Genomic DNA, 13,086 nt, shown 5'->3' with positions numbered 1-13,086 from the left:
TAGGGTGTGTATGGAGGACCACTCTGTCATGTAGAATTTTAGTGTAAGGCGGGAAGGTGACTAATGCCTGTAACTCATTAACTCTGCGAGTAGATGTTATAGTGAGAAGAAAAATTACTTTCCAGGTGAGATAGCAGAGATCGCAAGAGTGGAGAGGCTCAAACGGAGGTTTCATGAGTCACACTAAGACCACGTTAAGGTCCCAAGTGGGGGCCGGAGGGCGCAATGGAGATTTCAGGTGGAGCAAACTTTTCATGAAGCGTGTGACTAAGGGTTGTGTCGAAATAGAGACATCTCCTACTCCGTTGTGGAAAGTGGCTACCACACTGACATGCACTCTTATAGAGGAAGTTTTCAGGCCTGACTCTGACAGATGCCAGAGATAGTCCAGAAACTTTGCAGTGGAACAAGTGAAGGGGTCCACGGACATGGACGTGCACCAGACCGTAAACCTTTTCCACTTAGAACGATAAGAGCGACTCGTGGAAGGCTTTTGTGAAGCTACCAGAACTCTGGATACCGACTCCGAAAGGTTAAGGGGTTGGAGTATTAATCTTTCAACATCCAGGCCGTCAGGGACAGGGCCTGGAGATTGGGGTGGCGAAGGCACCCATCGTTCTGAGTTATCAGAAGCGGATTCTCTCTTAGAGGGATGCGCCGGTGAACTGATAGATCCCGGAGAATTGGGAACCAGACTTGCCGTGGCCAGTGAGGGGCTATCAGAATCATCAGAATCATTAAGCCCTTGTCCCTTCATAACTTCACAAGAGTCTTCGATATGAGTGGAAGTGGGGGGTACGCGTAGAGGAGACCGCTGGACCACGAGAGGGTGAAATCGTCTCTCAGCTGTGAGTGGCAGCTGAGAGTAAGGGAGCAGAAGTTCTCTACTTTGCGGTTGTGAAGGGACGCAAAGAGTTCTATTTGTGGATACTCCCAACATTGGAAGATTGTGTCTGCTACCTTGGGGTTGAGAGATCATTTGTGCGGATGGAAGGTTCGACTCAACTTGTCCGCTAGAACATTGTCCACGCCCGCCAAGTAGGTCGCTCTGAGGTACATCGAGTGGGAAAGAGCCCACGCCCATATCTGTGCAGCTTCCTGACACAGAAGGTAGGAGCCCGTTCCCCCTTGCTTGTTGATGTACTACATCGCCACCTGATTGTCGGTCTGAATCAGGATGGCCTTGTTTGAGAGGCAATCCTGAAAGACTCTGAGGGCATATCTGATTGCCCGAAGCTCCAGGAAATTTATCTGATGTTTGGCTTCCTCTGGAGACAGGTTCACTCAGTCTGGAGGCCATCGACATGAGCATCCCAACCTAGGTTGGAGGAGTCCATTGTCAGGATAGTTTGAGGTTCTGGAATTTGAAAGGGAAGGCCTTGAAGAAGATTGGAGAGCCGCATCCACCAGGCCAGCGACAGGCAGAGCTGCTTGGTAACGTGGACAATGCAGGACATTGAATGATAAGCCTGAATCCACTGGGACTTCAGAGTCCATTGCAAGACTCTCATGGTGAGGCATGCCATTGGAGTGATATGTACAGAGGATGCCATCTGACCCAGCAAAATGAGGAAATGACGAGCTGTCGTGCAATCTCGATCCTGGAGACATTGCTCTAGGGACATGAGAGTACAAGCTGATCCTGAGGGAGGAATGCTTTCACCTGCATGGTGTCCAGGTTGGCTCCTATGAAGGATAGGGTTTGAGATGGAGCTAGGCTGGACTTGGGATAGTTGATCATAAACCCGAGAAACAGCAATGTATTGAGAGTTAGACGTAAGGAGGTTAGTACGTCCTTTTGAGTTGGAGCCCTTATCAGTCCATTGTCGAGATAAGGGTAGACATGGACGCCCTGACACCTCAGGTAGGCCGCAACCACTACAAGGCACTTGGTAAAGACTCGAGGTGTGGATGCTAGGCCGAAAGGCAGTACCTAGTTCTGGAAGTGCCGGGGGCCAACTAGGAATCGAAGGAATTTGCGGTGAGACGGAGTGATCGAGATGTGTATGTACGCGTCCTGAAGATCCAGAGAGCAAAGCCAATCTCCTCTTTGCAGAAGAGGAAGTAGAGAGCCCAAGGTTACCATCCTGAACTTTTCCTTCTGTAGATACTTGTTTAAGGCACGCAGGTCCAGGATTGGACGAATGCCTCCTGACTTTATTGAAATGAGGAAATACCGGGAATAGAACCTCTGCCCCTGCTGGGAGAAGGGCACTGGTTCTATCGCACGGGACTTCAGGAGGGTTGAAACCTCCTCTTCCAGAAGAGAGGAGTGGTTGGATGATCCCCACGTCAGCCGAAGTGGGGAGTCTGCTGGTACAGACAGGAAGTTGAGGTGGTAACCTTGAGTCAATACAGCGAGTACCCACTGATCTGAAGTGATCGTGTGCCGTATGTTGGTGAAGTGGCACAACCAACCGTCGAAGGGTACGGACAGTAGAGGAGGTTGGCTTATGCTCTCCAGTGAGGAGTCAAAATCCAGCAGCTGGCCCGGTGGAGGAGCTGGCTGAGTTTTCTGAGGCCTGTATTGTCTGGCCTGCCCTTTCTGGTAAGGTCTGGAGGGGCGACCGCGAGTAGCAGGACAGCTGCTTAGAGTCTCTTCAGAATGTCCTTTTAGAGGTGGATGGAAAATCAGAAGGCACCAACTAAAGCTGGCGTGGCGTCTCATTGTGGTCTTTGAGCTCTGCTACAGTCTCCTGGATTTGTCCCCGAAGAGATTATCTCCAGTGCAGGGCAGGTCAGCCAACCTGTCCTGTACTTCTGGTCTTAAGTCAGAGAACTTCATCCAGGCCCATCTTTGTGCACTAATCCCTGCTGCGGACATCCTAGAATCAGTGTTAAAAATGTCATAGGCAGCGCGGATCTTATGCTTGCCAGCATCTAGACCCTTCTGAGCCAGGGTATTGAATTGATCCTGAAATTGGTCGGGTAAAGACTCAGAAAATTCCTGGATCTTTTTAAATAGGTCCCTGTAATACTGGGTCATGTATAACTGGTAGGAAGCACTGCGAGAAATAAGCATTGAGCCATGAAAAACACGATGGCCAAATGCATCCACAGATCCAGTGTTCTCTCCCTGGAGGTTTGGAAGAATGAGGCTTAGAACATCGTGCCTTTTTCTGGGCTGATTCCACAACCACAGAATGGTGATCCAGCTGTGGTTTTTGGAAACCAAGGGCTGTCTGTACCAGATAGGTGGCATCTGTTTTTCGATTCACTGGTGGTACAGATCCTGGATGCTCCCAATTCCTCTTCAACAAGTCGAGGAGGACTTCATGAATGGGTTTGAACATGAGCTCCTTGGGTGCATCTACGAATTGGAGCACTTCCAGCATCTTGTGTCTGGAGTCCTCTTCCGTCTGAAGTTGGAATGGTATGGCTTTAGACATTTGCTTTATAAAATTAATAAAGGACAGGTCCTCTGGAGGAGAACATCTTCTCTCCTTAGGGGGGAGATGGCTCTGAAGGTAGATCATCAGAATCCTGGGAAGAATCATCTGTCCAAGGATCGTAAGGCTAATCACCTGCTCCCATGAGATCTCCAGAGGGAAGTAATGGTGCTATTCCCGAAGGATCAGGTCTAAGCACCGACGGCATCGATGGAGGCACTGATTGAGGATGATGCGGTATCGATGGTATCAGTGACATCGATGGGCGAGTCGGTGGCAAGATCCCAGGTGGCCCGGGCATGGGTTCCGGCCTTGGTGCTTCCTCATCATCCGGTGACAAAGGAATCGGGGTGGAAGGCGCTGGACATACCAGTATCCTTGGTTCCACTGATGGAAGGGCACTGATCAATGCATCCAGCCTGCTGAGTAGCGGTGCGAGCGCTGTGGGAATCAGGTCGGCGACTGGAGCTGGCATCTGTGCTGGCGTCGATGGAGGCTGGAAGCCCTGCAGTGACTTTTCGATGGCCTCTTGGATCATCCAATCCAATTCCTCGTGGAACCATGGGGCGTAGAACCCCAGCTCCGGAGTAGGAGGCAGAACTGGCGTAGCCGGAGGGTCCACCGGTGAAAGTGGAGTCGTGGCTCCCGGCACCAATGAAGGTGGGGTACGCCTCGATGACCCAGTCGCAGAGGAGGATGGGGCCTTCTCTGGACGGGATTTCTTTGTTGGTGGCTCTGTCGACGCCAATGCCAAGGGCTTGCCTGGATCAGCGGACTGAATCTTCTGATGACGGTGTCGACGCTTTTCACTATGTTCTCCTCTGTCCTTCTCTGGAGCTGAAGAGGAAGAAGTCGATGCCTTCGGAGTAGTTGGTGCTGGGTGGACAGCACCAGTGACTCGCTGCTGGTGAGAGGTCGATGGCACTGGCTCAGACGATGTCGAAGCGCTCAATGGAGTCAGTAGCTTTGCCTGAGACAGAAACTCCATCTTCTCTGAGCGGGCCTTACGGCCCTTCGGTGTCATTTGGGCACATTAGGTGCAAGTTAAGATGTCGTGGTCCAACCCCAAACACTACACACAGACCCTATGCGGGTCTGTGATGGACATTGTCTGAGGACAATCGGGGCACCGACGAAAACCCGACGCCATGGTTTCGACAAAAATTTAGCCGCGGTGCGGTCGATGACCAGTAGGGCCCAAAGGGAAAACTTGACGGGAATCAACCGCAAATGAGGGTAAAGCCTTACCTTACAAACGTGGACTGCGGAATCGATAGGGGGACCCCTAGGGGATAGATTTTTAAAAATCTTTTAGAAATAAGTTCCATGAAGAAAATTCCTGTCAGGAATCTCTAGAGAGCTCCTTAACCCGCGTGGCTACAGCTGCGCGGAAAAAAAGAGACTGAAGGGGGACCCCTGCTGGATGCAGGGTTAGTGCCATGCTAGGCATGCCCAGTAGGTGCCAGCCAAAGTTCTAGAAACTTTGACAAAAGTGTTCCTGTGATTGGGCTCCATCCTGATGATGTCACCCTTTGATAAAGCGTTGCGTAAAAATCACGGAAAGTTTGCAAGATGTCTACATCCGAAGTCAGCGTTTGGTTTGTAGAAGATTGGATCTTTACTATCTTCTTTTTTTCCTGTCTTTTCTTCAAAAGTGATGACAGAAGATGACCACACTTGTTATTTTCAGCGTAGTATCTAGCCTTGTTTTGAAACAAATGAATCTCTACTTGATCACTTAAAGCCTGATTATAGTGAAAGCGGGCTTTTAACAGTGGATGCAAAGTTTGAGGCATAGGGCTTTGAATATGTGTCTGTTCCAGCTGTTCCACATCCTGGAGCAGCTTCTGAAGATGAGCCCTTCTAGATCTATTCTGATAGATGGAATAACTAATGATTTCACCTCTAATAGTGGCCTTAAAAGCAGCCCACACAGTGGGGGTTGGTATGTCGGGGGAATTATTGAATTGGAAAAATTCTTCAATTTTAGTGGTAAGTGTGGACAAAAACGTTGAGTCGGAAAGCAGAGATGGGTTGAAACGCCATTGTCGATCGATTTGAATGGGCGTCTGGAACTCACAGGTAAAAGTGGTTGCCGCATGATCCGATATTAAAATCGGATGGATTTTAGACGACCTAATTTTAGGTATCAAAGCATGTGAGCTGATGATGTCACCCATATGTTATGGTGGTTATGCATTTATAGTGGTGGGTTTAAATATGAAGAGTGAAATAGAGTTTATTACTTTGTGATATAGATTGGCTGACTTTTTAGGTTGTTAGATGTTGTTTTGTGACTTGTTCATTTTAACCAATGTAAAATTGAGTGGGTGGTTATTGTTTTAATTTTCCCAGTTACGAGGAGATATGTTTTGCTGTTTTTGATATCGTATGGTGTATTTATAGTTACTGTGCAACCCTGAGCTGCCTTGATTGTTTTCAGAAAGATGGCAGATGGTTAATAAATAAATAAATAAATAAAGGAATCTAGCACTATGATCCTGCGAGAGCCAGATAGGGGACAAAGTCTCTGCTTCTAATCTGGTGGCAGTACTCAGTAGTAAATCCTATTAGCCAATTAAGCCTGCGCTGTTATTGGGTTTTGGAGGGATCCCGTAAGTAGGCAACTAAACAGTAATGCCTGAATGATAAGAAAACTGGATAGGAGAATTAATGAAGAAAACCACAAAGCAAGCCACCAATAAAGGCCTAAGGATTTGCAGGCCATATGTTTTAGTATCAACCCAATTTCCTAATTTCCAGCCATTCCTGATAGTGGGCCCCTCCCCTGAACAAAGATTTTATCTAAAATAAACATTCCATACCTCTCCTCTTCTGTTTCCTTATAGCAAGCTCGGGTCACCAAAAACTGACCCCAGGACCTCTGGAGATACCCAACAATTATTCTTTACCATGGATTAGATACCAGTAGCTAAACAAAAGAGAAAAATGCAATGCATGATGATTTCATTTTTTTCACCTGTTAAGTACAACGACTGTTAGTGGCAGTCGGTTGCTCTGACATACTTTCCTATAGATGTAGGCGATAGATTTTATATGAGCAGTGTACTAGGGTTATTCAACTAGAAAGGATGCAATAGTGAAAACTTTCCATGGACCCTCTGGATTATCTTTTCACATGCCAAAAGCATTTTGTGTTGATTAGCACCTGCAAAGTTTATCTTACCATTGGTGCTATGTTCTCTGGATATGAAGAAATAACAATGCAAGCTAAGTAAAATTGAAAGAATGTGGCAACTCTCAAAACAGTATTATCAACAACTGTATTTATGCCTTTTTTTTAATACAGGGTTATCGTCAGAAAGATTATTTTATTGCAACTCAAGGACCATTGCCTCATACTGTAGAAGATTTCTGGAGAATGGTTTGGGAGTGGAAATCTCACACAATTGTCATACTTACAGAGCTCCAAGAGAGAGAGCAGGTATTCCACATTCTATAAAAGTTAAATATTCATTAGAAGGCTATATTAGGGTTTTTTTTTTTCTCTTTATTTATAGCATTTTAAAAATATAATTAAAAGCAGTGCTGCTTGATCAGAAATAAGACATTATAAGATGTACAGAAATGAAAAGGAAAAAATATAAAATACAAAAAAGCAATTGAAATTGCAGTGTCAGATTACATTATTTATTTATTTTGAGCTTTTCTATACCGACATTCATGTGGCAAGATACATATCACATCGGTTTACATTGTAACATGAAATTGCAATAAGCATTACATGGAACGGGTTACATAGAACTGGGAAAACAGAAAATACAACTGGGGGAAGAATTAGCAACTGTTAACAAGTGAGGCATTTAGAAAATGAAGAAATCGATTAGGCAAAGGACTGTAAATCTCCACCAGTACAATTCAAAATAAATATAAGTAAAATAAAATAAGGTAAAATAAGTAAATATACAATAGTAAGTCAGTGAAGGAGGTCATGGAAATGATCGTAGAGGTATGTTAGTGGTAATACTCGTCTGGTTATGGCTAGGTTTGTTTGAAAAGTAAGGTAATGGTGAAGTTCGGCTGGTTATGGGTAGGCTAGTTTGAATAGCCAGGTTTTGAGTTTCTTTTTGAAAGTCAGTAAGCATGGTTCTTGTCTGAGTTCTGGTGGAAGAGCGTTCCATTGGGGGAGGGAGCATGTTTCCTTAAGGCTTTCTTTGCTGGGGGGGCATAGAGTGTGCCTTTGTAATCACAAAATTGGTGAGATGGAGGACCCAGTGGAACATATTTCTTCAAAGAAAATATAAAATTAAAAAATGACTGCCTGTAAATTACAAATTCCACATTCCAGCAGTCATGGAGTTAAGTTGGATGTAGAGTTTGCAGAGATCTTGCTATCCAATAAAGATTTTAACTGGTTAGGTTCATAAAAGAAAAAACAGTTTCCATCTAACTTAATTAGACACTTTGAGGAATAGCGCAAAAATAATTCACCCCCTAGACCAAGAACAGTTTCTCGCAACTGGAGAAAAGCCTGTCTGTCTTGAGACATCAGGGAAAATCCAAATTTTTTGACCTATGAAAAGGGCAGTCCTGTTGGAAAAAATAATCTCAAAATCAAATCTTTCTCTAATAATGAGGAACAAGAAATCAACAAGGTTGCATGTTCATGAATCACTTCTTCAGATTGCTCTAAGAAATTAGTCAAATTTAAAGAGCCTGAAGAAATTTGTAACACATCAGAATTACTATTAACTACACATTTTTAACACCCTTTAACGGAAACATAATTCATCTTAGTAAAAACAGGTAAATGATCTTCAGACAAGCCAAGAATTTCCTTTAGATATTTTTAACTAACACTTTAGGACCAATCGGGGGATTTAGGAAAATTCAACAGATGGAGATTAAAAGACCTCCAGCTGTTCTCAAATAACTCAAGTCCTCGATTAATAGAAGAACAATCACTAATTAAAGTTGACCTAATTTCCTGGTTATTCAGATCATGAACTTCAAGGTTCTTCAGCTTTTTATCATGATCTACTGATATTATTTGAGAAATTACAAACTGTCCCTTCAGAGAGTCCATTGAAGATGAAAAAGAATCCATTTTCTTAGACACAGCACTTTCCAAATGCACTAAGGCCTGCCATACATCTTCAAGCCCAATGACTACTGGCCTCTGCAAAATGGGCCTTGAAGGGGTATTCACAGTCTGTACGGGTGATGGAATACTTGGGATAAAATCCCCCTCAGTCTCATCAACAACAGGCCCAACTAAGAGGCTGAGAACCCCCATCAAAACCCAGAGCAGGAGGTGGAATGCGGAACTCAGGGCTTAGAGATGACTCAGTCTCTGGTTGGCCCTGCATAGTCCCACTAATGCTGCCAGCAACGAAAAGCTCACCTGAGTTAAAAAAATTCCTGATGTCAGGCTCAGTTCTTTCCCTGGCTCTTCTTTTCCTTACTGAGTGAGGCATTATATTAACAAACTAGATTATCGCAGGACCACATTGAACTCCCACTAAGGTGATGATTTCGGCTTCTTATTGGGAGTGAAGGAGTAATTTAGAGAGTACTTACAGGTATGAAGATGTTACGAAAACCCTTCAAATTCCTCGCAATTCCGACACAAAGCCGCACTAAGCCGCGCGCCCCTTAGGAAAGCGCGGCTTTGGACAAGCGCCGTCGACGACAAGCGCCGCTGCTGAGCCTATGGACACCCACGTGCTACGTACAGCAAGATCGGATGTGGTGCAGGTGGGTGAACCTCTAGATTTTATGTCTGAGGTTTCCCCATCGGACCTATCAACATCTTTATCCCCAATCCAAAGGGAACCACCTGTAAATCCAGCTATAGCCAGAGCCCATGGGCTAATGAGGGAGGGCCCTTCTGCGGAAGTCGCAGAATTGGATCCTCTCTTACAGGCCATAAGTCACTGGATTTGTCTGGAATGGAAAGGCTGGAGGTAGTCCAATTAGGACAGACCACCTCACTGAATCTGGTGCAAGGAAGTCCCCACCTGGATTCAACTAAAATGGAGGACTCTGTTTATTTGTCTAGATTATCTGTCCCTCAAATAAGTAAACCAGAAGTTGTTACATTGGATGTAATAATGGAAGCTATAGTGAATTTGCAAAATTCTGTTGTAGCACAAATTAACCCTGTTATAGAAAAGTGAATAATCTACAGACCAAAATAATAAATATGGAATTGAGAAAAGATAATGAAACAAAAGATTTAGACAAAATTAAAGGAGAATTAGATAATACAAAATTGGTACAAGATGCAATGATAAAAGAAAATCAAATATTGCAAATGAAATTGGAAAATTTGGAGAATGTGAACAGGAAAAGAAATCTTCGTTTCATTAATTTTCCAATGTTACCATATTTACCACCTAAAGAAGTATTTAAAAAATATTTGCTTGAGATTCTTAAGGTACCAGAGAATTCAATACCACCTTTAGCAAAAATTTATTATATTCCAGTGTATAAAAAGGGAGTACAACAAAAAGAGCAGGAGGGAATACAGGAAATGGATAAATTAGAAACTAGTTTGGATGTTTCCAAAATTTTGGAAACATCTGACAGTGATATGGTACAGAGTGCCACATTGTTAACCACCTTTGTGTTTGAGTCAGATCGTGACTGGGTATTTCGTTTATTTTTTAAACATAGGATGGAATCATTTTTGACACTAGTCATAAGAGTTTACCCTGATTTCTCTAAATCAACACAAAAGAGGAGGAAGCAATTTCTTTTACTTAGAGCAAGGGTTCTCCAGATAGGAGCAACTTATTGTCTTAAGTATCCATGTAAATGTTGTGTAGGATACAAGGGCAAGTCCTTTGTGTTTTATACTCCTCCTCAATTGTCAATCTTTTTGAGTGATAAAACACAATTAGTGGATACCGAGTTGGAGACTACATAGTTACCATATGTCCAGTGAGCCCTAAAATAACATGTAATTGTACGCTGCAAGGTATAATTTTTGTAAAAAGAGATATCTTTTTCGAGTTAAGCTTAAGATCGGCTTCTTATAATTGAGGACTGAATTATAGCATTATGGATGTATTATGGGTAATTAAGTTAATCTTTGTTTTCATTATATATGCTTTTTCCTTAATCAAGATTGTTCTTGTATTATTCATGTGAAAATTGAATAAATAAAATAAAAAAAAATAAAAAAATTCCTGATGTCCAGCGAACATCTGGGGAACAGTGAATTGCTGAGGAAAAGAAGGAGGGATACAAACTCGTCCTCTTCTTTTCTCCATCGAAAAAAGGAAATCTCAAAGGACAAAAGGAACAGTCACTCAACAGCCTCCACATACACAAACCCAGGGGCACACCCCTTTGGTGCCTACTTTGGCTGTGCACGCCGGTGGTGGCACACCACAGGGCACCTCTCTTTATCCTGCCAAGAGGCATCTCCCAATGACGACAGGCTGCGACTAGAGGGCAGACAGACAGCAATGTTCAGGGTTGTGAGGCAGAGGCCGCAAGTAGGAGAAAGTCCTGCACCCACAGAAGGCTATATTAGTTTAATCATTTTAACAGTACTTGGACCATTTCACTTTAAGATTTAAGATTTGTGCATAGCAGTAGCATTCATGGAGATGAAAAATAATGAAATTTCTTCTGAAAATTAAATTTGTAGCAGTCTGCCGTTCTATGTTACCAATTTGCACATAGAAATCAGAAAAAGCTATAAAAAGTGTTCTGTACAGACAAATTCCTTCCATCGAAAGGATCCTTATTAAGGAGACAATTCTTAAAGTCTGCAGATACGTTTCCCTGCAGACTTTACACCAGTTCTGAAAGTAGGCACATACTTTCCCTTTCAAAATTGCCTACAAGAAAAATGCCAGCAGAAAGTTGCACCTCTTTTTTCAAAACTGTGCACATGGGGTGAATTTTCAAAGATTTACACACAGATGGTAATTTTAAAACAAGCATGCAGGTGTCCATACATATGCTGGAATTTTAAATCATGTGCACATTTGCGGGCTTATGATTTAAAATACACCTCCCGTGCATAAGTATGATCCTAATTTTAAGCAGTAACTAGAGCAAACGTACTTCACGTATCTTCCTTAGGACTTTGCTTTAAAGAGCATAGGTAAGTGGAATTTAAAATATGCTCACTTGAATACATTTCCAGTTTCTCCAATTAGTCCGCCAATTTTCCCAGTCAATTAGAGGTCATCCTGACCCCTCTGATTCTTAATCCTGAATGCCCCCCCCCCCCCACACACACACACTTTGTTTATTAAAATTTGTTAATCCCCTATGCACCAGGCCCAGGATGATGTACAACATTGTGTTTTAGGGCTTACACTGTCGCTCCATAACTATACAGCATGGAAGGACCCACCTCTCACAGGTGATTGAATCTCTGTTGGGGTCAGGTTGCTGCTTGGCTGCAGAAAATCAGGCCTTGTTCCAGGAAGTAGCACAGCTGCAAACATTTAAACCTCCATTCCAGCCACAACCAGTACATTACAGAACCCTGCTTTTGCTGAAGCGCTCTGATGGCCAGCCAGGACATTTCCACGGATTCATTAATCAATGCCATCTACATTTCCTGATCTAGGAGTTCCCCAATGACAGCACTAAGACAGGGTGGGTGATTGATGTACTTACTAGAGAAGCATTAAACTAGGCCTCTTCTTTGCTGGAGCATACTAGTCCCTTATTGGAGAACTGGGAAGCTTGCTACTAGTCTTTGGCCCAAATGTTTGATGACCACACAGTGCCCATGCTGCTGAGTTGGCACTCCAGCGCTTGAAGCAAGGCTTTGAATCTGTGATCAGCTATCTCTCCCGTTTTTGCCAATTGATTACAGATACAGCGTGGAATGAACCTGCTTAGTGGAACTATTTCCAGAGAGGACTGGGAGGGGAAATTAAGGATGAGTTGGCCCAACTGGATCCTCCCAAAGAATTAAATGCTTTCATCGACTGCTGTATTAAAATTGACACTCGTTTGAAGAGAGCAGTGAGGCTATCTTGAATCCAAGACCTGTGGTGCATGCATTCCCTGAAACACCAACCTCTAAATCTATGCAGTTGGCCATAGGGCAATCGGGACTGGCCCTTGAGGAAAAGGAGTGCCGGCAATGCCTGAACTTGTGCTTGCATTGTGGAGAATCAGGGCATTATGCTGTAACCTGTTTCCAGAAGTAACCCACAAGGAGTGACCAATCCATGGTTCCCAGGGGAAGGGATACTCAGGTGAATCAAGCTGCAAATGGTTCATATTTTCTCTTGCTTCTGTCAACACCCTCAGAGACCTCCCCAAACTCCCAGAATATTCTGCATTTCGGGATGGATCTACATTTTCACCTATCCACAACTCAGGAAAGTCTGATACAGTATGACCTTGTGGATTCAATTGTGAGTGCAAACTTTATGGACATTGCTGTGGCAGACACACTCCAGCTTCCCCATAGGACTAAGTCAGTCCCAGAATTTGTAGAGACCATTGATGGTACCTTACTTAAGTCTGGCCTAGTGACCCAAAACACAGTACCATTGGAGATGGATATTGGACTCCATTGAGAGCTCATCACATTTGGACTTATCCAGTTTCCTCACTTGCCAATCATTCTGGGAATCCCTTGGATAAACAAAAAAATTTGTTTCTGTTGGTTCATTCATTTCATTGGGACCCATATTAGTTTCATTAGTTTCAATATGAACATTTTTGTTTCATTAGTTCCATTCGTTTTTCA

At 43.6% G+C, this 13,086-nt stretch overlaps 1 protein-coding gene across 4 annotated transcripts in view; it reads left to right on the top strand.

The window, feature by feature from the left end:
* The window catches only part of PTPRE (protein tyrosine phosphatase receptor type E), a 557,332-nt gene that overhangs the window by 440,524 nt on the left and 103,722 nt on the right, over positions 1 to 13,086 (top strand). For all 4 annotated transcript variants that reach the window (XM_029610013.1, XM_029610014.1, XM_029610012.1 and 1 more), the window contains one exon: positions 6,700 to 6,834. In XM_029610013.1, coding sequence (XP_029465873.1) covers positions 6,700 to 6,834 — 135 coding nt within the window. The remainder of the gene's footprint in view (positions 1 to 6,699; positions 6,835 to 13,086) is intronic.

The sequence above is a fragment of the Rhinatrema bivittatum genome, chromosome 7 (assembly GCF_901001135.1).
Source record: "Rhinatrema bivittatum chromosome 7, aRhiBiv1.1, whole genome shotgun sequence".
NCBI classification, from domain to species: domain Eukaryota; kingdom Metazoa; phylum Chordata; class Amphibia; order Gymnophiona; family Rhinatrematidae; genus Rhinatrema; species Rhinatrema bivittatum.
This window is presented reverse-complemented; position numbering and strand designations above follow the sequence as displayed.